Source organism: Lepisma saccharinum, chromosome 20 (genome assembly GCF_977018435.1).
Source record: "Lepisma saccharinum chromosome 20, izLepSacc3.1, whole genome shotgun sequence".
NCBI lineage: Eukaryota > Metazoa > Arthropoda > Insecta > Zygentoma > Lepismatidae > Lepisma > Lepisma saccharinum.
This window is the reverse complement of record NC_139248.1, coordinates 30,953,564-30,981,411: the sequence shown is the minus strand read 5'-3', so window position 1 is coordinate 30,981,411 and position 27,848 is coordinate 30,953,564. Positions and strand designations below refer to the sequence as shown.

At 37.0% G+C, this 27,848-nt stretch overlaps 1 protein-coding gene across 1 annotated transcript in view; it reads right to left on the bottom strand.

Moving 5' to 3' along the window:
• Nucleotides 1–27,848, bottom strand: part of LOC146003412 (venom dipeptidyl peptidase 4) — a 139,909-nt gene that overhangs the window by 87,493 nt on the left and 24,568 nt on the right. The window contains exons 3-5 of the mRNA XM_083141695.1: nucleotides 19,190–19,284; nucleotides 13,788–13,862; nucleotides 11,907–11,959 (exon numbers count right to left, since the gene is read on the bottom strand). Of these exons, the coding sequence (XP_082997821.1) occupies nucleotides 11,907–11,959; nucleotides 13,788–13,862; nucleotides 19,190–19,284 (223 nt within the window). The remainder of the gene's footprint in view (nucleotides 1–11,906; nucleotides 11,960–13,787; nucleotides 13,863–19,189; nucleotides 19,285–27,848) is intronic.

Below are 27,848 nucleotides of genomic sequence, written 5' to 3'. Positions count from 1 at the left end.
GTATTGGGCAGAGCTTCCCCTGTAGAATTTAATGTGCTGTACCTCATCAAAGCATTATTATCATTGGCAGCTCTTCTAAATGTGATTCTTAAACCACCCTTCCACATAATATCTTTGTAATCTGAGAAGAATCCTGGCAACAGGCGCATGGGGAACAGCACTGTGTGGCTTTTGGATAATATTTTATCACCAGCCTCAAATCCACCTATTTTGTAGTAAGAAGCCTCGGTTTTGGATAATTTTAGTGTGGCCAAAGCTGTGGAGGTAATGCCGGGATAATCCACTCTGTTTATAACAACACCATGCTTTCTGATCTCAATTTCAGAGAACAGATGCGGCACAAAATTGTCTACCAATCTTATATTTGAATTTGCCGGATAATCTGTACCATCGAGCTTTACAACATCAAATTTGATGTATAGATCTGCTCTGTGAGGGTGTATAAAGCCATCCCCTACATCAAGATCAACCTCAATTTCTATGTTGGGTTGATTTAAATTTGCAAATGTCCTCCTGTTTGGGGGGAATGATTGTAGCTCATAACTCTCAATATTTTCCATTTTTTTTGTATGTATTTTTATTTAAATATTAATCTCTATGATAGCAGTTGTTGTGGCTCCAGCAAAATCAACTAATTCTTCTTTTTCATTAGTGACCATCAACTCAATGTTATTTATTCTATTATGGCACACAGGAAAATATAATGTTGGGGATGGAGTGTAGATGATGGGCTCCATAAATTCAGAATTAGGTTTAAATGTTGCAATGATGCCAGTTTGTTTGTGAGTGCCTATGCCATTTGATTTGGTGATCATACCCTCGGCCACATTACAGTGAATATTGAGAGTCTCTATGGCTAAGAATTTAGGTATATTAATAGCAGTGTGTTTCATGGCTGGTTCACGTTTTGTGTCCACAAATGTCCACAATTAACATCTTTGAAGTTTTGAACACGGGCATTATTGTAATAAAGATTAGCTGATTTGAAATATTTTACTAAATTTTCAGGTGGAACACCTCCAAATGAATCAAACACAAATGCCTCATCTTTTAAATATTTAAGATAACAAATCCAGTGAGTGCCCTGATTTTTGTACTTATCCAAATTAACAATGCCACACTCTTTGTTGAGTGGTTGTTCTGGTAAAGAATCAGACATGTACACTCCTCTAAAATTTTTGATGCCCAGTGGCTTGATTAAAGCTTCAACATCTTGGTTTGTAAGCGGCTCTTGTTTTTTTAACCTTATTCATGGCTCTCTTAACACCTTTGCCTTGTTTCTCCATGGCCAGGTTATGGCGCTTCAATTCATCTAATTCTGCCCTATTTTTCTTGGCATCTATTACTGTTTTTGCTATGGCAGCTGATCCCCCAGCCAAGCTCCCAACAGCCCCAAGTGCTGCTAAGATGGCCGGGATAGTAAATATGAAACTCCCCACATGTGATTTTTTTCTAGATTGTTGTAATTTTTTTAATTGGGGGGTACTAAGCAACAATTTCATACCATGGCCCTTGGCAATACAAGAGCTTTTTTTCTTGCGCTGCTTTTTGGTTAAAAGACTATCAATAGTTTTAAGGGATTTAAGACCTGCATAAGGTATTTGATACATAACACCCTTGGCCTTCATTGTAGGTTTATTATATACATATTCACAGCCCCCACCCCAGTTTTTGTTTGGTGTTCATAGCTATGGTGGTCCCCAATGCTGCTATTCTCTCACTCAAAGAAGCATCTTTGCTTACAAATCTACCAAATGCAGCCTCTTCTAATTTCTTGTCTGCAACATGTCTCTTGTCAAGATCAGAATGTGTGTTGTATGCTATGTCATGGTCTCTACAAGCAGCATCTAGGGGATTAACACCAGGATCACCTCTGTTTAATCTATGGTCCAATTTTGTACCGGGACCACAATACTGATAGCCTGGAATATGTAGTTCAAATGGCAGCTTGTTTATAATGTCATTAACCAACCCCCGACCCTCAGAAATATTCCAAAACTTAGGTGGTAGAGTATTAATAATTTTTATAAGATATCCAATGCCCTTAGTGTCTTTCACTATAAAATTAGACAATTTTGTGCTTATCATGTCCATAATTCCAACCTTTTCATTGTAAAAATTGTGGTTGCCAGCATTTTCCTCCCCAGCTATCACCAATAACCTATCTACAAGTTTCCTGACATCATCAACCCAGACAAATTCTTTAGGCAGGGTGTTGTATTGTTTGATTCCACTGCCAGTCTTGATCTGTGACCATATGGGCTTGATTAAGTTGTTATATTTTGCTCCACTGCTAGACTTGACTCTTTTTTGTGTGGGATCATTGTTCTGGTATAGAGCATCTGATTTTATTAATATTTCTTTGTAGTGCTCATAATCTTGATCTGTATAGTTGCCAGGCCTTTTCCTAGTCATCAGTTCCCACAATCCAGGTGTGCCAGGATATTTAACAAAACCACCTTTTTCTCCAAGATGAGATTCTGAATATACAATTAGATCATCTCCCATAAATGTTACTCTGAAATTGCCAATTCTATGTATGATGCTACCATCAACCTCTGTGTCAGCATATAAGCCAAAGACCTCATCTTTATTGTCTTTAGGTGTGCTTAAATATTTTTGAGCAAGAAGACCCAATTCAATAGGATCCAGAGTAGCTTCAATTCTTCGAGGAGCAACAGGACTAGGTGTATGAATACTGGAAAGTGGGGTGATTGGATAATCTAATATGTTCCTTGCAGCTACAGGTACAAGCTCTGTGATCAAATTTTGATTTTGCTCTGTAACAGTTTTGATATTTTTACCTAATTCACTAATAGCATCAATAATAGGCTGTTCTGTTTGTTTGTGTTGTTCATAAATTCCTCGGTTCTGTGATTTCCATCCCTTAAATCTTTTTACAAGATAATCTCTTAATTTAAGATCATCAATAATTGGCCTTTTCATGGTTATTTATATATGTTTCAATGTCTAGAAAATTGTTGATTTTATTTCTGTATTTGCCACTATTGGGTTTTCTTGTCATATCAATTGTGACAAACCCATAACTGTCTTGATTCCAGCACCTACTGCAAAACTTGGAAAAATCAATGTAACTCAAGTCCCCACCTACATATTCATCATGTATGTGTTTGAGGTTGGTATGATCTTGATGAAACACACATATAAAATTGCTGTTGTCTCGGATCAGTTGCTTCGGTATTTTAGAAAAAGTCTGTGCCAGGTAGAAGCAATCAATGTTTTTGTGTCGGCCCTGTATAAAGAAATTTCTAACCTTGTTTTGATTATCCAGTATAATGTCATCAAACACAACAACAGAGTTATCAAGACATTCATGAAGTGGCTTAACATCTGATTCAAAAGTGGCAATATCCAATCCATCATATAGCTTCATCAACTGCTGATATTTTAATTGTTCCAAGCTCTTAGAGAAAACATACAAGTGCCTGTTTTTCCAGTCTAACCAGTTGGGTGCCAATAAAAAATATCAATCATTAGTGTAGTTTTACCACAAGCTGATGGCCCAACAATAAGACATCTAATATTTTCAGGCAGCAACTTGCCATTTCTCTTAATCTGCTGTTCAGGTTCTGGCAGCCTTTTTATAACATCCCAGGTGCTCATATTATCACTTTGTCTGCATCGATCCAGCTGTGTTCTGGGAGTCCTAGCCATTTGACAAATAACTTGTTGCCTTTTCTGCGGATGATTTTTTCTACGAGATATGTGTCAGGCTGTTTAGTTTTGTTGAGTTCTTCTTCATAGAATCTGCCTTTGAGAATTTCTCCTCGGTGGTCTTTTATTATATATGTGTTAAGGGTCCCAGGTTTAATTTGAACCACTGTAAATAATTCAGTGCTCCAGTTTCTTGTAAAGCCTCTTTTGAATAAGTGCTTATATTTGCTGATTCTTACTTGATCACCCACCTTGTATTTGGCCTTTCTTGTTGTTGGCTGGTATCTAGGATAATAAACAGTCCTGATCAATTTTTGCTCATCAGATGAAGTTACTTCAGAGGGTTTCATGTTGATTGTGGAATGGACCGAGTTGTTATATTTATGTAGAAGTTCTGGAAGAATATTAAGCCATTTATAATTACCTTGAAGTGTAAATTGTTTATACATAAGATTTTTTAGGGTTTTGTTGAATCTCTCTACAATTGAGGCTTTGAGATCACTGTAACTCGAATAATGTTGTATTGACTGGCTTTTAATAAATTGTTGGAACACAGAATTATAAATTTTTTTGCCATTATCTGTTTGCAAATAGCGCGGTGATCTTCCACTCTGATTGATGATTGTCCTGAAGGCTTCTGTAACACATTTTCCAGTCTTGGATTTGAGTTGCACAGCCCAGGCAAATTTTGAAAATGTGTCTATTACAGTAAGTAGATACTTGTAGCCCTTGTTGATTTTGTCTAAGTTTTTCAGCTGTCCACTTGCCATCTCAATCAAGTCGCTCTGCCATAAATCATCTATGCCTTTTGTAACTACTGGGAGTCTCTTATAATTATGTCTGGCTTGTCTGTGTAATTCATGAACAATAATTTGTCTAGACATAATATATAAACAGGAATATTGCAACTATGGGGTGTTCAGCAGCTGATACTACAGGATTTTCTAAATATAATTTGTCTCCTATTTGTATATGAAATTCCAGAGAGCCATCATCTTCAGCAAAAGATGTTTCTAATGTATTGGGATCTGTAAAATCCTCTAACTCTACACTGGTGATTTTTGGTTTGTTGTCAGCATTTGTTATTGATAAGGTGGGGTAGTGGTGTGCCTGTGGTTGAAGCCAATATTTGATCTTGATTGGTCTCAGTGTGCCCCCAACAAAAAACTGGTAATAAAATTGTGCAGGGGACAGCATATATATTTTGCGACCTGGTGTAAATGGTGAATCATATTCTTTGTTGGGGATGCTGTACAATTCAAGAATTACTGTATGTTTTGGATTCTCAATTATGCCGGTTATTTCTTTTTCTGCTGTAAGCAATCTGCTTGTTACAGATTCAAGGTGCTCATTGATAGTCCTAACAACATCATCATGGCCTGGCTTGATCTTTATGTCCACAACAAGTTTCTTGTATTGTTGCACAATTTCTTGAAGCTGGGTGGCAAAAACAGACAGGGCATTTGCTTGATTGGATTCCATGGTCCCTAGCTGTTGCTTGATATTAGCTACAATTTGTTGCAAATTTTCAATAACTGCCAATTTTGAATTTTGAGCAGTAAGATCATGGACCTGTCTTCTGATATCCTCAAACAGGGCATGCAGTTCATTAATATGTTGATTAGTTGGTAGAGTGGCCACTGTCTGAGTAAGTTGTTTGATCTCTGTCTGGATATTCTTGATATCTTCTGATTTCAATATGCGATTCACTGCTCTCTTAATATTTTTAAGTTCCTGTGATGTAGGCAGATTTGTTACAGTATTTTGCAAAGATTCAAGTGCCAATTTCACATTATTTAATTCAGAAGCATCAGCCACATTTTGCATAGCATTTTGGAGCAGGGCTATATCTGCCTGAGTGGGTGTTGATTGTTGTAAAATTTCAAGTTTTGTTTGGATATCATCGATCAAGTGATGAAAATGAGATAGTTCAGATTCAGTGTTGAGGTTTTCAAGCTTTGTGATCTGTTGCTGGACACTGACAAGTGTGTCTACAATACCAGGCAGGCGGGATTCTAGAGATTCTTGTACATTTGTCAAATCACTTTGCACTGCTGCTATTGTACCCTCAAGATGGGTTATGGTACTTTGAATTTTTCCAAAATCTTCATATGTTTCAAGTTGCAGCTTAATGTTGGCAACACTCCGAGTTATTGCACTCAAAGCATCAGAAGATGGCAAGTTGTTCATAAAATTTTCAAGTGTCTCAATTTTTTCTTTAACCTCGGCTATGGCATTGTTCAGAGGGTCCAGATTAAGTATTTGGAGTGATTGAATCTGTTCTTTTAGAGTGGAAATCACTAGATCAAAATCTTCTTGTGATTTTATGCTTTTGACAATTGTTTGGAGCTGTGTCTGGACATTATTTATCTGCTCTTCCAATTGCTGTTTCAATTGCTCAGAGTTGGTGGCCTGGGTCTTAAATTTGGCTTGAAGAGCTGCTACAGCTTCTTCTAAACTTTGAAAATTATCTAATGTTGCCAGATCAGTATATTTCTGAAGCAGCAATTTGAGTTCAGAATCAATTTTAAGAAGAGGGTCCATGCATTGTGATTGCAAATTTGTAATTTCTAGTTGAAGACTGGCATTCAGTGTGGTTGGTAAAGCTTGTAAATCACTTCTTAATTTCTTGACTCTGACATCAAGCATCAGAATCTCATCACTGTCATCTTCATGCCTTGTATGGCCAAATATATCATTAGGCATTTTTGTTTTAGTGGTTATTTATTATTGAATATCTGATTCTTAATTCTATAAAAAAAGGTATAAGCTTGTCATATGACCCAGGGACCTCAATATATAAGCAGTCACCAGCAGAAACAGTCAAAACAGTGCCAGAAACCATGTTTGAGTGCTTAATTCTATAAATATTTTTCCCTATTGAAATCTTGACATTACCGTCAGGGGTTGTAATAAATTGCAATTGACCACCTACAGGTAATTGGTAATGATTTAAATTATTGTTAAATATGTACAATATTTTACCTGTTTCATCATCAACATCTGTAAATATGCTGTTCAGATGAATAATTAACAAAGCACTTAGTTTAGATATTATATCAGAAGAGGGTTGTTGTGTTGGCAGGTCCATAATAGCCTGTTTTTTGAACCCAAATAAGTTCATAGGCATGTTTATTTATTTCAAATCATGCTCTGTAATTGGGCATTGTTTGCCAATTTTCAAATCACAATGACCCCATGGTAAAGTATGTATGCCACATGACAAAATGCATCTCTTATCATCATGTGGGTCCAGAGCCACTTTTCTTACAATATTGCTAGTCAACAAGTGATCCACACTCTGAATTCTGGATTCTGATGTTCTGATTGTGCTAAATGATTTGTGGCAATTTTTGTAATCTTCAAATTCAAGCTCTTTGTCCACAGTCACTCTGCCAATGCCCTTGGCCTTTTTGGCAACAGCGCCACTACATGTTTCAAAACTGTACATCTTGGCCGTTAACCCAGCAAATGCCACAATAACATCACCAAGTGTCTCATCTTTTAACTTGCCAGGCACCTTTTTGTTGTGGTGTTGAATCTCTGTATGTTCACTGGTATCAAAATATTTAAACAATTCAGGCTGTGTTATATCTTGATAAACATCTTCTGTTTGAATATCAAGAACAAAACTATCTGTGTCCATGTACATCAGTTTTACACGATCCTTATAAAAAGGCTACAACACATCATAATACAATTTTAACACGTGTAATTTGGCCAATTCCAATATCACAGCCCCTACATAAATAGGCTTATCAAACTTAATCTTTGTTTTTTTCATGTTGAAAAGTGCCATATTCTCATCATAAATTCTTCTGTAATTGAAGTTGGGCTTTGCAATCAATTTTTTGCTCCGGCTGGGGTCAGTAATTATTTTAACATCAATATGTTTTCTGACATTTTCAATTGTTTTGCCATACACTGAATTCACCATCTATTTAAACAAAGTTTTATCAAATTGGTTCAATGCAGATGTTCGAAGCTCTGTGTTTGTATCAATATATGGCTTCAACCATCTTGAGTGCCTGAACCTCAAAACTTTTCCAATTTTGGTTACTTGAACACCATGATGCATCAGAAACTGGAGGTTTTTGTAATATATGACATAATCATGTTTCGGCTCTAGAGTCATCATCAATTTCTTCTGTTTAGAGCCAGGTGAACACTTAACCTCAGGAATTGGGGGCAGATCAGAAAATATGTTGTGTAAATCATCAGGAATTGTCAGATCAACCTCTAAGAACAGGCCATAGTTACTGTCATCAAAATTTTTAAGATCTTCAATATTAAAATCTTCAACCCACTCAAGCCCTGCATATGGCAGTTTTTTCATCATGGCATAACCATAGAGGCTGTTGGCATCTACATAAAGTATATAATTTGATGGCAGTGCTGGATCATAATCAGGAATATATTTGTTATTTGCTCTGGCATATCTCTGAGAACATTGCACCATGCCTCCTCTTATACATTGTTCCATAAACAGATACATATCTTGATCCTAGATCAGATCCAATTGCATTTTAGTGTTTAAAAACATTGCAGACCATGCTAGGCCCGGAGCACTGTAAAAATACATTGGATCCAGCTCATAATTTTGCATGGAAGATTTTCTAAATGCCTGAAGTATATCAGCTAAGAGGGTCACATCAAGTTTTAAATATGCTTTGTGATAATCACCAAATATCTGGCATTTTAAATTGTTCCACATCAACTGGGCATGGTGATAATCTTCATCAGTGATTCCAGATCCTCTGATTTTGCTGTAAAACTCTTGTTGTGGTGACAGAGAACACTCATCAAATTTAGAAAAATCTGTAACATAATCATATGGATATACACCCTTCCGCCTAATTAATTTCAGGTTCTGATTTGGAAACGAAGCACATGTGATTTTGAATTGATCATCAGATAATTGAGTGGCCAGTGTAGCCAGGCTAGCCGATAAAATTCTGTATGAATCAAGAAATCGTAAGTGAATAGGAACACCATTAACTTTAATTATTTTGCTAATGGCAATATATTTCTCATTATTTTCAGCTAAAATATTTAAATTCTGCTTGTCAAACCCCTCGTACCTGATCAGATGATGAAAATCATAATTGGATGCACCATGGCAAAATATAGGGACAAATTTTGGTCTCTGGATCTTAATATTACAGCTATTACACAGGGCCATTAAGAATTTACCATCTGTATGGGAATGGTGTTTCACCTTGATATTTGCATCTGAAAATTCAGAATCACATACCGGGCATTTTTCTGCATTGTTGAAATCTTCAATCTGATCCTCTGTTAAAGGCAACATGGGTTTTGATTTTAATAAGACATTAGATGCTATGTGATGGCACTCATTTTCTATTTCATCTGCAAATTTTTTGATGGCATCTGCTCCCATGTATAAATTTTCTTTACTAACAACACCATCCTGTACAATCACATAATAAAAACTAGAAGGTTCATGTAACTGGTATGATGTACTTGAAGATTCATCAGGATCTGGGCTACAGAATGCAAGAGGTTTGAGGTTTGATTCAAAATCACGGACTATATATGCTGGGTGTTCCAACAAGGCTTCAAATTTTTTGAATTTGGCATTTTCATTTGGGTTAGGCATAAGCATATGAACAGGTTTATGGTTGCCACAGTATTTCAGATGCTCAATTAACTTGTTTTTAGCAATTTCTGCATTCTTTTCCCGAACCCCATTCACCATTTTTTGACCATCAAATACAGACAAACATCTTCTGCACAACTTGAATATTTTATGAGTTTTGTCTAGTTGTGTTCTGACTAAAGCTTCAAGATTATGTATCAGAGTATAATGGCGTGTATCATCCCCTTCAATTAAGAGCAGATCAATCGGAACAGCAGAATCATCATCAAATGCACTGATTCTGAGAGGTGCTATCAAGCAATTGCCACGGCCAGTAGAACAAGTAAATACATTAATAGATAATTGTTTACCATTGATATTCCTGGCCTTTTTTTCAAATTTATCAATATTCTGAACAGACATTAGATATTCTAAACCCTCCATTGCCTCATCAAAATCATTTTCATGTTGTTTATAATAAGTTATTCTATCAGGATTCCTTGAAACTGGATACAAGGCAGCTAAAATACACCACAAAAAGCATTTCTCATCATTATTTTTTATATTAACCACGGCTTGTTTGTTTTTAATATTGGCAGGTAATGGCAAATATGTAGATCCTTGTAATGGGCTGAATTCAGAAATATTAACATAGAGCTTGTGTGGAGATCCGCATAGGCTCCATCCAGACTCTTTTGCAGCAAATTCAGAGTGTTTAATAATCAATTGATCTATCAAACTGCTTATTATTTTGTCTGAATTTGCATTTGAATATACCGGTACAGTTTCTGTTATGTGGGGCTGTGTAAATTTTGTGCCATTTGGCTTCTTATATTGTGTAAACAATTTGAGGGACAGCTTAAAAGAGCCATTTTGTGATTTTAGAATTGCCTGCACATCAGAATTTATACTGTACAAAAAATTCTTAATGTCACATCTTGGCTCTGATACAAAACGGCGATCCCTTAATTGGCCGTTAAAACTGCTATGGATGGGTTCATAGCGTGGCTGCTTTGCTGGTCCAGCATTAACAGGTGTTTCATGCTTCCTTTTCAGACCAGATGTAGATGGTTGTGGGGGCAATATTGATGACTGTGCAGAGCAAGTACCTTTATGTTTATATGTGAAATATTCCAGATTATATTTTCTATGGCATTTAGGGCATATTTTTGTGGGAGTTCTGCATTTTTCTGGATTACAATTCCTTTGATGCCTGGCCCAATTGGGGCTGGTTATATTCTTTTTGCATTGATTACAATATTTTTGATTTGGCATTTTTGTTGTTGTTCATTATATAAGATTTCCTGGGGTTCAAATCAAAATTCTATGCTTAATAAAAAATATCAGTTGGGTTCAGCAGTGTGATTTGTGTGTGTGTGTGTGTGTGTGTGTGTGTGTGTGTGTGTATGTGTTAATATTTTTGGCTTTGTTATTTATATAAAATTTCTTGGGGTCCAAATCAAAACTTTATACTTAATAAACCTATGACAGGTTGTCAAAAATTCTGTATATTAAATCAAATAGATTTGTGTTTCAATTTATACAAATCTGCAATATTTTTGTGTTTAAAAAAATATGAGCAGCACTGCAACAACACACCCTTACTCTTCAACAACTCTCACAATACTGGCTGATATGCAATGCAAAATCTCTTTATATAGCCTAAGCACAGACCGCATTGAAAGCATATGAAACAATAAGCCAATCAGAATATAACACATCATCACTTTATGTCATAACCAATTATCAGAAAACAACACATGTCTAATAATTTGTTGCAAAACATGATGCAATATAAATAAACCAGAAATAGGCCACAAGTGGACCGGAAGTAGGCAAACCGGAAGTGGACCGGAAGTGGACCGGAAGTGGACCGGAAGTAGACCGGAAGTAAATATGTGTGTGTGTGTGTGTGTGGGTGGGTGTGGGTGAGGGGGGCTTAGTTTTAGGTGTGGGCAAAAAAAAATATCAAGAGGGGCATATTTTTGACAGGATTATGGACAACAATCTGACAGAAGTGCCTTTTGTAAGTGTGGACAAATCAATCTGAGGGGGCTCATCATTTCAGAGGAACTTCTCGAGGGCATTTTTACAAAAATCTTGGATTAGACGGAGTACCACACTTGAGCAAAAAGCTCATATGGGCATGTTGAGCAAGTTTTAAGTGTAGCCAAATCTGCTTGAGGGGGGCTCATCATTTCTCGTGCTGGTTGTAGCATCAATTACACTACTTGTTTCAAATCATACAAATTGAACTGTGGCCAATTCTTCTAATTACACTATTGAAGAATGTTTCATTGCTAAGTGTTGTGTGCATGAAACGAATCAAACAGAAAAAGAGTATTGAAGAAATGCTTACTTATTTCCTGCAACGTTTTCAACGGGATACTCCTCTTAAACAATCACTTTTAAGTTGTGAACACAAAAATCTATTTTCCACGAGTAACAAAAATATAATAAACATTGATGGCGTATTATCTTTTGTTGTGATTGATTTGAACCACTTTATGGTTCACCAATTATGTTAAACAAAAATAAACTATGCCGGCTATTCAAGCGCTTATATTGTTTTTCATGCAACATTTCTCTTACATTAATGTCTTGGTATATTACTATTATTGTAGCTACTTACGCTGTTTTTAAATCGTAGATGACATATTTCGCCTTTGATGAATGTCTATATCCCTGTGAAAGAAACAAATCGGTTGTGAGAATGTGCAGGTTTTGAGACAATGTTCTATCTTGTTTAAATAAAGGATTGTTGGAATATTTAGACTTCAATGGTACATGAAGACAAAGATGTTTTGTCACAAGACATTTGGATATGATCGGTTGAAATGTGGAGGTAACTGGCTACAAGAGTGCTTATTGCCTTAATTGTTTTTATGGAATCGAAGTCCATGCCTTACTCAGCGTTTGAAGTGGAAAATGTTAGCTGGGGGATGCTCGGTCGAGTCTTGGGGTTGGCTGGGGGGATGCTCCTATGATTTAACATGGTAACAGTAGGAGAGGTGGGGGGATGCTTCGCGAAAATTTTGCTAGCTCAGGGGATACCATCCCTCCGTATAACCTTCCCTACTACCAACACTGCTTTAGCTGGGATCACTGGCGTACGAAGAGGGGTGTGTGGGGGATGGGGCTGATGGGGCTAAAGCCCCCTCCGAAATTTTGAGAAAATTAACATTTTCAAATAAAAGCAGTGAAGAACTGGGGGGAAGCAGAGTGGTAAATGTAAACCCCTTTTAAAACTACCCCCCGATCGCCATTCTAAGAGTGGATAGTTGTAAATATATACTGTGATATACACCGTGGGCCAAAGCCACAAGCGAAATTGACGTAAATTGTTGCAAAGTGAATGCTTATCTATGATTTCCGATACAGATCACTCAATCTGAACACTGTGTTAGGAGTCAGGTTAGTCCGAATGCTACATTTAAAACCACGTTGTGTTAGTGTGCGTTCCCGCCTTGAGTTTAACTGTCTTCAGAATAATCACTCCGAAATGCTAAGTCGAGTAAACAGACGCACGTGGCGTTCCAGTGTTTACGAGAATGATGGTCAACATACCGAGAAGTTCTACCATTGAGAAGTGCACTGACATTGATCTTACAGGTATTCTTGTCCTGTTTCACTCTTTAATGCATTGTTCAGTTCAATATAGGTGTGTTTCACCTACATCAGAAACTGTTGCATTGTGGCTTCAAGCAGTCATGATTGAGGCCAGTTCTTGTAAACATATGGAATTCAAGTGGCCGGGCGGGAGATACAGTACAAACACAGGCATTCATGATTTAAAGCAAACGTGCAGATGTAACGAACGCTACGTGGTGATATGAGGGAGGGGGAAGGCGTGTATGCGTGTGTACACAAAACAGTATTTCAAGGTGGCAGAGGGATTTTTTGCCATTGTTATGGAAATGTGATGAGTATGATTGTGTTCAAAGATTTGGGTGTTATCATTCAGAAAATATTTTATATTTAGTGTCTGATGAGATGACATAGTTTTCTAAATGGATGAAATTTAGCCATTTCTCATAAAGGCAAGCAAACCGATTTTAAATTAATAACACTGCCGGCTCCCGTGGCGAAGTGGTTAGCACATCGCGCTACGACGCCAGGGGTTTCAGGTTCGAATCCTAGCCTAGATATGGATGTTTGTGTGTGTCCATTCATCAATTTCATATCATCAGTCATCCACATCTTCGCAAATTAGCCAAAAGTGGCACAAAAAGCGAAGTAAAATAAAGCTAATAAATAAATAGATTAATAACTACGAATTAAGCCTTAAACCGCGAAAAATAACACCGAATTGCAGTAAAAAATAACATGGACATTTATGGAAAAATAAAACGAAGACTTCACGTCCCTAGTTATTAGTAATTATAAATGCATTCTGTATGTTGCGCGTGCACCTTGTTCGAGCGTTAGGAAAATTCATGAAAAATTGCATTTGAAGAACAAAGTGACCAGATCAAGAAGTATCACAAAGATTAAGTTAAGCAATGGAACGTACCGCTTCGTAATCATATGATATGAGAAGATGCGTCCTGGTTGGAGAAAGTGAATATCCTGTGGCACCATACTTTGTCTGCAAGAGAAGTTAAATATAATTATTGTTCATTTTCAGCACATTATTCGTACACCCTTTTCACTGCATTTTGCATCTATTTTCTAGAAACGCCCGAAATATATGAAAAGACTCGCTTATAGTACATCGGAAACAAATGCAGTAGTAAGCAGGACATACATTTCTTACGTAACTTCACTCTCTGAATGATTGAATTGGTCCTGTATGCTACTGCCACTGTTGTTTGTTTTGATATGCCACACTGAAATTTCAGTTGCACTGATATGCATATATTGGACCAGGATTAAAACTTCTTCTTTAACATAATCTACTAGTTACTTTGAACATGTATTGGAGAATTTGTGGTTTTAGCTAGCTTAATTTTTAACAAAGCCTTTGGTTCAAGTCCAGATAAAACCTTCAGTTTTAAGACGGATCCAAATCTATTTCCGTAGGGAATTAAACTCAGAAGATTTATTACAATACGACAACGTTACTCACGACGTTAGCAGGGAGGACAACTTATTTTTAACAGGTATGCTTGTTTAGCATATCTTGTTGGCCTAGTCCAGTGGTTCCCAAACTTTTTTGTTTCACGGCGCCCTTAGTGTTTCGATATTTTTCGGCGGCGCCCTAGTCAGAATGTATGCCTATCTAATACTTGCAACGCTCAGTTAGTGTGGCTAGGTTGCTTGCTTTAAGTTAAAAAATAAACACACAATTCAAATTAAGGAAAATATTTTTTTAATGTAAAAAGTACTAAAACCATGTGCAGACTAACAAGTAAGTGTCATTTCAGTGGGAATTTTGGATCATTTCGCGGTGCCTCTGTAAGCACATTTTAGCGCACATTTTGGGAACCACTGGCCTAGCCTATTCAGAATTTGGTCCACGATACCACTACTGAGGGATCTGGATTCGAATCCCGGTTTGGCAATGAGTATTCTTGGCATTTGACCCTTCATCATCGTGATAACTATTAACAGACAGAAAAATTAGAAAAAATACGAATTCCCAAGCCCTACCAAAAATTACACTACATATTTGACCGGATGCCTTGGTTATGTAGACTCTGTATTTATCAATATATTTGAAAAAGTAAGGTGAGCTATAACGTTAAACACAAAAAATCTTTCAATATTTGATCTTTGTGTATTCGATTTTATTTGGAAATTGCGAAAGTGAAATTTCATATTGATTACAAAATACGATAGTTTTGTTTCCTATCTTCGGTTAATAAATTTGCTAGGTTAGTCTCTTCGTTACCGCTAACATAAAGAAACTTAACAGTGTTTCTTTACGTAACGTTGAGGAATTAATAATTATAACAATTTTCACCAGTTTATTGCTGTACATACATATATTTTGCCACCATTGGAGAGACTACTGTTAGTAACGCTACCTCACCATGAACGTCCTGAAGGGAAGGGGGGTGGGGAGCAAGAGGGAACAAGCCCTCCTGAAAAATTAAAGTAAACATAGAAGAATAGTTGTGGACGATTTCATGGTCAGAGAACCCATACAACCAAAATTAAAAGATTCGTATCAATATATCAAACCATTGAAATTTTTGCTGAACACTGTCCACTGTCATGTCTTCTGGAACATCTATCACATTCTTCGATGCTTTTATAACTTCTATCGTGAGGATTAACGAAGTTCTTTTTCTGTGCTCGCGACGACAGGAAACCTGGTTTAAATTTCTGTGTCCCAGCAAATGCAACTAGATTAGGACTACATTTCTTTTCACGACGTGAAAACATTTGTGTTTCTCGTTCAATTAATTCCATTTGATGCACAACACCTTGACATTTTGCTGGAGTCAATGTAGGTTCAGACAGTATTTTTTTCTAATGGTGTCAGACCGAACGCCTGCAATTATTTGCTCTACAATGGCTTCCTGTAAGTAGTGGCCAAAACTACATTTAAGTGCTTGTTGCTTAACACGTTCCAGGAATTGTGTTACATTCTCGCCACTTTCTTGTATGCATTGCCTGAACTTAAAACGTTTCACATATTTGTTTATTCTCTGGCCATAATGTTTAAGCAGGTTGTCCTTGAGGATCGAATACGTTTGACGATCGACTGGTTCAGGTGCAAGGATGTTCTTCAGCACTTTGAAAGCTTCAGACCCTATAACTGCAATCAGTATGGGTGCCTTCCTGGCTTCATTAACATCATGAGCCAAACAAGACTGTTCAAACCTCGTTAAATAATCTTCTATTTCTTCCGAATCTGGCCGGAACTCAGTGAATAAATTCAATATTTATAATTGTGAATAACTTAATATCACAACATCATAGATACAAGCTATATCACACTGATTTGAACTTGCCCTTGTACGATTATTGTAAATAATACACAAACCGTGCAATCTTGGTTTCCTACCGTAGAAATTGATCAAGCCGACACAATTTCTCTTTGCATAAGCCTATGCTGGAATGATGATCGTCGCGTACTCTTCGTGATGTCTTCATCCATACTTCTTCTCACGAAGAATCACAAGAATATCCTACCGACTGCTCCATAGATGTGAGCCTTGTTGTGTGTGTGTGATTTCTTATCTATACTTACACAACACATACAAACACGTAGGTTCAAATTAAACAAAATAACTTTAATGCATGGAAGCCATTCAGGTACATCTTACACACGGTTACTATCACAACCAATCAATAACATGCTATAAAATACAAATTCTTCTTCTTCCTCTTATCATGCGTCTATCAAATTTCACAGCAAAAGGCCCGAATTTCTGAAAATGATTTTTTTTTTGTTTTGCATGTGGATGTCATATTTTTCGTTTCTTTTTAAACATTTATTTTATTTTATTTTCTGATTGGTTTGCTAGTTATAAAAAATAGCAAAACATTCTGGCCAACTATTAAAAGTAATGTAGAATTCAACAGAAGGATCTTCTCTACTCAGATAATAAAGATATAATCCTATTTGGCACTTCTAAAGAAGCGCTTCGCAGTTGCATGCTGATGTAGAATCACACACGGTGATTTTCCAGGCGTCTATTATGTTCTACGAAAATTAGTTGGAATCTTTCATGTACAGTATATGTTCCTTACACCAAAATAATTTAGAAGGAAACAAGCCATTTTATCACAAATTCAAGGTGCGGCGGAAAATATTGAGACGATTTAAATTTGCTAAATCTATATTAGACTTCAAAATAACAATGAAAACACTTACATGACTGGAAAATACATACAAATGCATTTCATGCGATGCCTATGTCTTGAAAATAATGTCACTCAGGTGGGCACCATTCCAACTCAAACAAACGTCTCCACGTCGACGAACAACAACCATGGCCTTGTGCAGCATCTCCAGCGGTGTATCTGTAACGCTTCACCGATATGTGACCATGCTGACAGACTTTCTACAGTCAGAACTGCGTAGGCTCGGTCTTCATAGGCTCCGTGGTAATGCCGTGGTTTGAGCAAGATGGTGCCACAGCTCACACAGTGAGGATATCGATGACGGTTCTTTGTGCGATGTTTCCAGGAATGATCATCTCACGTCAGGGTGTGATTTCCTTTTGTAGGGGGTTGTTGAAGCAAAAGGTCTACATGACCCGACCTGGCACGTTGGATGACTTAAAGGAGTCTATTCGCGTTGCAATACAGCACATTCCGCAGGAGATGGTGTACAAGGCTATGGATGCTGTTCGTCGACGTACAGAGGTCTGTTTGAGGGAAAATAGTGCCCATCTGATTGACATTATTTTCAAGACATATGCATCGCATGAAATGCTTTTCTATGTATTTTCCAGTTTTGTAAGTGTTTTCATAGTTATTGTTAAGTGTAATACAGATTTCACAAATTTAAATCGTCTTATTATTTCTGACGCACCCTGTATATGGATTAGAAACAAATTGGTGTCAGATTTTACTTATAAAAGACACATGTCACCATAGAATCGCCTGTATATTTCACACATTTAATTTAATTTTAGTCACAGTAATTTATATCAATTATGGCGTTACAGGAACATGATAACTTCAAATCGATGGAATTGTTTTGAGGTGGCAACACTTATTATGTGGGAAAATATATCTCGCTTGTCCCCTCGATGGAAAAAAATCCTGCGGATGGTCATGTCTCTCACACGTCAAAATATACCCAAAAAAGATTTATAATGTATAGAAGATATTTCTGAGTAAACAGACATTGGGATATTGGGTCTTCTGATATAACAAACAGTACATTTCTATGTGAATTTCTGTACTTTTCGTCTGCATATTGGACGCAGCCGTCTCACACATGGTAACTTACTGCAAGGTCTGGACCCTCCGATGCTTCGTGTCTATAATATTTTAGGTGTTCGGCATATTCTTCTTGAAAGTGCAGATTTTGCTTTTCTCAGACAGACTTTTAATCTTCTTAATTGTTTATCATTCCTGTTGGGAGATGACAACAGTGTTTTAATAAATGTTTATAGCTTTTTGAGAAGAGTTGGTCTCTTCCATTGTCTGTGAGGAAGTTTTAAGTATATTGCTACCTTTTGAATATGCTGTGATTGTCCTGTGCAAGGTCCCTTTGAAACCTTGAACTTTTAACTTTTCCTAAGTGGCATTTTACACCTTTTCTTACCTCTTAGCTAAGAATTTTAGATATTAGCCATTGAAAGAGGAACATAAATTGAAAGTATTTGAAAACAAAATCCTCAGGAAAATATTTGGGCCTAAAAGGGACGAGGAGACAGGTGAGTGGAGAAAGTTACATAATTTTGAAGTACATAATTTGTATTCATGTCCAGATATTAGAATAATTAAATCAAGAAGACTTAGGTGGGCAGGCCATGTGGCACGAATGGGAGAGGAAAGAAGAGTTTACAGGATTCTTGTTGGGAAACCTGATGGTAAGAGACCAGTAGGAAGACCAAGACGAAGATGGAGGGATAATGTTGAGATGGACCTAAAGGGAATTGGTAAGGATGGAAAAGAACGTATAGATCTTGCTCAGGATAGGGACAGATGGAAGGCCTGTGTTGCTGCAGCCATGAACCTCAGGGTTCAAGAAGGCTAGAGAGTTAGTTAGTTAGACTATTTCCTCTTGTTAATGCTGCAAAATGACCTTATTTGCAGAACCCAACAATTTTAGTTAATTAATTCATTTCCATCTGTCACTTTTAGCCTCATCGTCGGGTAACACAAATGGCATAAAATTAACGAGTTACATATGTACACAAGACGAGTATTATTAGGATAAGCAAAATATAGTATTAAGATCTAGGAACTAATTTTGAAACCAGAAGAGAAGAGAATTAACACAGTTTTCATAAAAGTATACCTTGAGACAAGTGTTAAAGTTGAGAATCAACCTTCCGTACTTACTAAAACATCAGAATCAGCTAACACACTGCTCGAACCAGTTGTGACATTATTGTAGTAGAGGTCTCCATTTGTATGCTTATACAGAATCAAATCATCTGGAAATAACAGAAAAATTCATTATATTTTATTTGGAAAAGTATGTTTAAGGTTTATTATATGTCTAGATAGGCTGCTCTGGATTGGATGCATTGTCTAATTCTCTCACCGTGACTTGAACCTTTACAACTTTATTAGATCAATGACACTGAGGAGTCATTCCATGCGAAATCAACACAGCCCACAAGCTGATCATCTCAGATTTTCATTAAAATTTTGGGGTGTTGAAACTATACATGGAACTTAGTAACTATAAAAATTTTGAGTCTCGTTTGTCTTGTAATTGTAAAATTATTCAGTGTCAAAAATAGCAGAAATTGCCTTTTTGAGCTCATTTAGCTGTACTAAATGTGTTGTAACTCTGCTCCTATTTCGCCTAAGAAGCTGAAATAAAGTTTTTTGTGCATGGAATGGAACAAGCTTTCCAATTATATGTAACAAGCCAACCTTTGGATAAAAATAAAATGTTGTCACGTGACCTTGGTCTTTGACCTTGAATATCTCAAAACATGTCATCGCTAGAAATCTTGAAGGAAATATATTTGGTACACCATGCTATACTCTAAAACATATGAAGAAATCAAGGTGGGTCTACAATGGGATCAGAAGATACAAAATATCGTGTACAGCTATGTGACTTAAGAAGGTATCATTACAATGTACTAGAGTAAGTCAAAAGTCTCTTTACAATCCATTTAAAATGTAAAGGAGTTGTGACAGAAACATGTTAGGTCCAGGGAAACCATAGTTGTGTATATCAATCAGAGAACCGCCATATTGAATAAAACTCAAACATTTTCAATCGAAACTAGAGGAGTGATGTAATTTTACAAATACAAGAGAAACGAAACTCAAATTTTTCATAGTTATTACGTTCCATACATACTTTTTACTCCCCAAATTTCATGAAAATCGGAGATAATCAGATTGAGAAATGCACTTATCTGTGTCGATTTGGAATGGAATGACTCGAAGTCCTCATATGATGCTAGATTTAGTGGCTATGCAAGCCTGTTAAATTATTGTAAATACAGTTGACACTGCTTTAAAAGTAACTCAGTTCTGCGTAATTCTGTTGTGTATGAAAATTACTGTAGGACAAAATATAATTTAAAAACTTGTTTATTATACCTTATTTGTACGTAATTCGGTGTTATACGTACTAATTTTCACAAAATACAGTTCCCTTGTACGTAACTAACGTACAACAATGCATGCCACAGAAGTATACATTTCTTGTTACAAAAACTCAAGGTGAGTTTCAAATACGAAACAGGATAGGCCGGTATGGAGTCGGTCGGTCTCGAGTTGTGGTGTCACAGAGAAGGTTAAGGTAAACATGAAATCAGAGGAGAAGGATTTGCCGCAGTTGTTCAGAGATGAGACGCATTTTCTTTTGTACGTAATCACCTGGGAACGGATTTATATGTAAATACATACTTATGTATGAAGCTTGTAACATCATAAAGCATTTATCACTTTTTGTGATAATTACACGTATGAGTACATACGAAAACAGAACTTATTTGTTTATTTAAATTCTCAGATGCGCATTCAGACGGCAGAAGCTCTGCACGTCGACTTGAGTCGCCGTCAAGCGGAACAAAATTAAACTAACTTCCTCCTCCCCCTCTTCCCCCTTTATACTTTCTACCCGTTTTGTCTGGAGTTCCTCAGGGGAGTGTCTTAGGGCCGCTCCTATTCCTTCTGTACATGGATGACCTCCCTGAAAAACTGTCCTCCCTTCCTATCAATAGACTTTTGTTTACGGATGACTGTAAACTCTTTAAGGAGATCTCATCGCATCATGACATGATGATTCTTCAAAATGCTCTCACAGAACTTGTTAAGTGGTGTTGTCAGTGGAATTTAGAACTAAACCCTCAGAAATGCTCTTTCCTTACTTATTCTCTAAAAAAGAACAAATTGCTTTTTACTTATTCTGTTGAAAACAATCCAATCCAAAACGTTTTCACCCAAAAGGACCTAGGTATTATCATGGTTGAAAAACTCACTTTTAATTATCATATTACAGCTACCACTAAAAAAGCCATGCGAATTCTCGGTCTTCTATACAGATTAGCAAAATTCAAAACCCATCATCTCTTGCTTTATTCTTTAAATCTTTCATCTCGCCCATCCTTGAATACTATTCCCCAATTTGGGCAATGGCCTCAAAAACCAATCTCACCAGAATAGATTCTGTTCTCAGTTTCTTTCTTGCAATTGTTCGCCATAGAATACCTTCCTTTCGACATGTATCAAAAATCAGACACCATGGCTACTCTGAATATTCACACTCAATATTTCGTCGTGATCTAGCTGACATGAAATTTTTGTACAAGATAATAAATGACAAAATCAGAACAGATCTCCTAATCAGTAAATTCACACTTAGAGTACCCCAAAAGCAAACGCGCAACCTGCAACTCTTCCACAACCCAACCACTAGGCTATCCCTTCTACAACGCTCTTTGTTTTACAGGCTCCCAGAAATCTACAACAAACTTCCCCTGAATGTAGATATTTTCCTTCCAGAAAGTAATTTTTGTATATTACTGACCAAGAACATGTAAATCCATCCCACCTTGTTATTGTTTTTATCTTTTGTTATTTTTTGTTTCTACTTTATGTTGTTTCAGTGTAAAATGGCCAAATAAGACTGTATCTGAAACTCTGAGTAAATAAATAAGTTTCAGTCAGGGGCGCCGACTTGTCAAAATTATTGGGGGGGCTCTGATCACTGAAATAAATTAATGAATGACTCACTCCCTCCCTTTTTTAAGTTTAGGCCTCAGTGTTCAGAATTTCATAAAAGCCCATGAATTCCTCAAAAATATCGAAATTTTTATTTACAGTTCGAATCAGAATGTCAATTGTTCACGGATGGATATGTCACAAGTTTTGTCAGCCATAATAGCAAAATATTCCCGACTTTTAATATCTGCTACCATGGAGCGCAAAACAGATCTTTCTAATATATCAATTATCTCGTTCTGAATGTCATGTGAGAGCTTTGTAGTCCACTCTTCCAGTTCATGCACATCTTCTTTTGAAACTCTTTTTAGTAAAAATGTTAACAATACTCACAATTATATATACTTAGTATATACAGTAGTAATAAGTCATGTGTTTTGCTGTATCTGGTCATAGCCCCCCAAAGTTGATGGTTTAGCGGTCTCAGCTCCCCAAAATTGATGGTCTAGAACATTTCAAATGTGTTTTTAAAGTTAAGTTCAGATGGCACAATTCAGAGTAAACTTTACAAGAGAAGAAAAATAATACATTAGATCCTCTTAAGCAAAATTATTTGGGGGCTCGGCCCCCACATCATTAATATTGGGGGGGCTCGAGCCCCCCCAAGCCCCATGGAGTCGGCGCCTATGGTTTCAGTTGTCGGTTACTATCTTCGCCGTAGACTGTTCCTACGCCTCGCCAGAAAGCTGTAACGGAAGCCTTTTCCTGTCGCCGAGCGCTTCGTGTTCCTCTGGCAACATCTAGCCGTAGAAGTGGGTACCCGTACGGTTCAAGGGAATCATCAAGCCGGCGTTAAGGGATATAAGGTAAACCAGTGACTTTATATGTTCCGTTATTAGTTCTACGAGACATCATATTGTCCACGAAGTTAACTCCGGTTAAAAATTGGCAAGAACTTTGACTGATCGCTATTCGACTCATAGTAAGTGGACTTGACGTTATGCCAACACGGCGGATAATCATGGCACTTGAATGGTTCGTACGTGTGAACATAAGTTTGAACATAATAATGTGCTTCCCATTTCAAATTATAGTGAAATTGCCTTTTTGACTTGCATGTCCAAGACTGACGGATAAGAGCTTGTCTACATATCTCGGCTATCGTTCTTTACGATTTGATCATTGAGTAGAAAGAAAACAACCACCCCCCCCCCTCACTTTGCACAAAAAAGTTAAAAGAGGAAAAATGATCCATACATTCCTTGTCCTTGTTAGTAGCATCAATCCGCGAAAAAAGGCCTAAGCGCCAATAATGTATTGAATAGAAAGTAGGAAGACAAATAATGTAGTTACTGAACCAATTTAATTATTTGCATTATTGGTGAAATTTGACGGATAAATTGGTCATTGCATGTCTCCCATTGTAACGTAGACATTAACGTTAATCGCTGAACCAGAATTAATGAATTGTGCGACTGTTTGAAAACAGCGTGAATTTTAAAAAGGTATTAATTGTTTGTAAACAAATTCACGAAGCATTCGCCTGATATATGTATGAATATGAATATTGCAGTTTTAGCACAATGTAATCGTTGAATGGGTAGTTATACATATGTATGAAGGGAAGCCTTCGTGGTGTCATTGTTGATGTTGTGTTTAATTGATTAGGTGTGAGACACAGAAATAAAAGGAATTGTTAATTTGTGAAAATTGAACCAAGACTAATTAATCGAACCTATGTAGGACCTTGTATTAAATATTGGTATATCTACGTCAATGCACATTCCTTTTAGTTGTTTTATGGGTACTAATTTACCATGCTTCGGACACATTTCTTCATTTTTACAGAAGAAACTACTTACCGTAATAAGTTCCTGTAGCATTGTCTAACATCGGGAACGTGTTTTGTGTGATGTGGGAATGTTTTATAGAGGAAATTCATGTTCTTTGTTGTAAATTAATTCTCCGACGGACAATAGCCTTTGGCGCGTACACCTTTGTACACCATCACGCGTCGTGATTGTGTTTTGTTCATGTTCATTGGTTATCCAGTGTTTCGAACTGTCTGTGTTTGCAACGAAAGTTAGAAACATGACGTGTCGTGGATGCGTGGGGAAATTCGTACCGGGTGTGGAAGATCCAGTGGATTTTTAATTTAATTGAACACGGGATCGTGAAGGAAGGAAAGGAATGTCGAAAATGTGGCAGTGAATGCAAGCTACTTGTTAGAAGGAATGGGCTGTGAGTATATGCCTAATATGTAGTGATGGGCATTAGTCGACTAATATTAGTCGATTATTAAAACCATGGAAAAAATTATCGACTAATGAAAATTAGTCGACTGAAAAAATTAGTCGACTAATATTAGTCGAATTAGTCGTTCGACTAATATTAGTCGAATTAGTCGTTCGACTAATATTAGTCGAATTAGTCATTCGACTAATATTAGTCGAATTAGTCGTTCGACTAATATTAGTCGGATTAGTCGTTCGACTAATATTAGTCGGAAACATTTCGACTAATATTAATCGGAAACATTTCGACTAATATTAGTCGGAAACATTTCGACTGATTTCAGTCGGGAACATTCCGACTAATATTAGTCGAAATGACCGAACATGTCTCATTTCCAGACGAACAATCGACTACTTGAGCAGAGGGCTTATTGTCAAGAAGGGAAGCAAAGCAGGTAGGTATTTCTTGGAAAGGTCAGTGACTGGAATCTTTTATCCCTTGATGCCTCGAAAGAGCTGGTATGCAAAGGGAAAGCTGACCCTGCTGTAGCTCTATCCCCCCCTACCTCCAGGGGGCGATGCCTACCGTCATTCATGTCGCTATTTTTGTTTTCTCTGAAGGGATACACATTCATTGTTCCGAGAGTTCCTTGGTATTCACAGGCCAGTGCACATTGTTGGTGCAAGAAAGACACCGCAACATTTTAAAAGCAAAACTATCCATTTCTGACCTTCAGATGGATTAGAGGGTTTATGATAAATGCATTTTACTGGAATGGAAATATTCTTAAACTTAAAAAACCGGTCGAATATAAGAAGAGAGTTTACAATCCACCAGCTCTGATGCAAGGCAAGGTAAAATTAATTTAATTAAAAATAAACATTAATTATGTTCGTGGGGCAAATACTAAAATATACGCTGTCCAGAACGATCTCAAACTTGCTGCAGTCGCTAGATGTTAATTTACCTTTCTGCCCCTTATGGGGTAAAAATTTGCCAGCAACATCGGTGGCAGAGCGCGCAGGGTGGTTCATTCACATTCACGCCTTTTACGGCTCCGGGTTCGAATCCTGTGGTGGACATGGGTGTTTCTTGTAAGTTTCCACTCATCCATTTCCTGTAATCACAATTCATTCTCATCATCCCGATTAGCCTAAAGAGGCATAAAAGCGATGTAAAATGAGGATAATAATAAAGAAAGATAGAGGATGTATGTCACTTTGGGTAACCACGACGATGAGGACGAATTGATCAAAAAGAACATCCATGTCCAGCCTAATACTCAAGGGGTGGGGCAATGGGGTCATTTACCCCCTCCAACTATGAAATGTTTTAATATGAAGCTGTAAAACCTACGAAAATAACATTGACGATTTTTCAGATTTTGCAAGAAATTCGATTTTATTCTTACATAAATGAATGGGTTGTTCGCGAAGCGAGATAGGCTCCAGGACTCTGCAGTCTACAATATTTGGTTATTTTATAATTTTAGTATTATAACCTTTAAAGGTTTAATTGATGCATATCTATCAGACGCCCGGATTCAGCCCAGAGTGTCCTTGTTTTAAATCCCCGTCCCGACTTTCTTCGAACTGCATTGAAAACACTGTTAAGGAATACAGTACTATTAGAATACTATTAGAATACTTCTAAGAATATATGTAAACATCAAACATGAAGCTGTACGACGTAGGCGAGGTATCTATCAGTGAGATTGATTTGTTCCGTTACTTTAGATTTTAATGTAGCATCTCTATAATTGTATGTCTAACTGTAATACTACTATAGTAAAGTTATCGGTCACATCTGACACTCCAACAAACAACATTTCGCATCTTTTCTTTGTTCCAATTAGGATTTTTCCCCCCCCCCACCCAAGACACATGATAATTCCCGTCTATGGGCCTGCCTATGTCTTCTTTACGTCTTTATTTGAAGCCGGAACCTTGATGGTGACTGACATCGTGAGTACACAACTCAACGTTTCGGGCCACAGAGACTGTTCTCAATGTTCTCATGCGTGACCTTGTAATGAAGAGATCCCGGGTCTATTCTCTGTGCGCCTACACACACACACACACACAAATATATATACATATATATATATATATATATATATATATATATATATGTGTGTGTGTGTGTGTGTGTGTGTGTGTGTGTGTGTGTGTGTGTATAAACATTCGTTTATAAACAGTCCAATTTAGCCTGGCTCAGCTCAGCACAAGAGTGGAGGAATTTGAAAATAATAAGAAAAATATATAGTTCCACTTTGACTAATATTTGTCGTTAACGACTGATTCGACTAATATTAGTCGAAAGACTAATTCGACTAATATTAGTCAAACGACTAATTCGACTAATATTAGTCGAACGACTAATTAGTCGAAAAAATTAGTCGACTAATATTAGTCGAACGACTAATTCGACTAATGTTAGTCAAACGACTAATTCGACTAATATTAGTCGAACGACTAATTCGACTAATATTAGTCGAAAAAGTAGTCGACTAATTTTTTCGACTAATTAGTCGATATTTTGTTTCGACTAACGACTAACTAGTCGATGGTGGAAATTAGTCGATGGTGCCCATCACTACTAATATGACGTGTCGTGGATGCGTGGTGAAATTCAGGTAAGTTTTCCGTATCCTGGAAACGTATTTCTTCAAATTTAAAAGTTTGGGGCTCATTTGGGGGCAGGTGACTACGGCCATTATCTAACATGCCTTTAACAGGGATTCTATAGAGAAAGCCGGGTAGCCGGAACGGAGACGGGGCCGCGGTAGCGGTAGGGGTCGGTCGGTCAATTACCCCAGGTGCGGAGCCCGGAATCGGTGAGAAATTTGGAGTTAAAAATTTCAAACGAAAATAATTTTTAGTTTAAATTTCCCACCGATTCCGGGACGGATAGCCCCAAAAACCATTCACGGATAACGCCAAGAAACATTACAATTTTCTTCGTAAAACAATGCGAAAAAGTTTTTAAAAAAATGGATCAGATGAGCGTTGTTCACGGGAATTTCTTGGGTTCCGAAGGTTGAAACACTGCATAACGAATGAAAATCGACAAAACACAAGCACGACGCGCGATTATGTAGGAAGGTGTACGCGCCATATTGTGTCTCAGGGAAGCAAGAAGACTAAGATAAAAAAGTACTCGTAATGTGAAAAATTGCAATTACTTTGATCAAAAAAACGTCAATACACTTTAAGGAATGTTTCGCGATGCAGATAGGTAAGTACGAATGTCAAAAAATTGACAAAAAGAAGAAGTTATAGGTGTCCGACGGATAGTAAATTGTTACCGTTGTAACACCATCGTGACGTTACAATCGCCCTGTCGATAGCAGGTGGTATATAATATATATGTGTATGATTGTTTATCAGGTATGGAAAGATAACAGCTCAAAGAAGGAGTATTATAATCTGATATTAATAATTATAATCATTCTTTTGTCCTTGCGTGGTAAATAGAACGGACTCCGCAGGATTAGTCCCGTTTTTCTGGTTTCTAGTAATTAGAACCTAATGTGACCTCCATGTTAGAGGAGTAGTTCCTTGAACTCGCGCGAAGCAAGGACGTCACATTATTGATTGTTTGTATCGCTCGGGTTGATTATGTTAGTTGT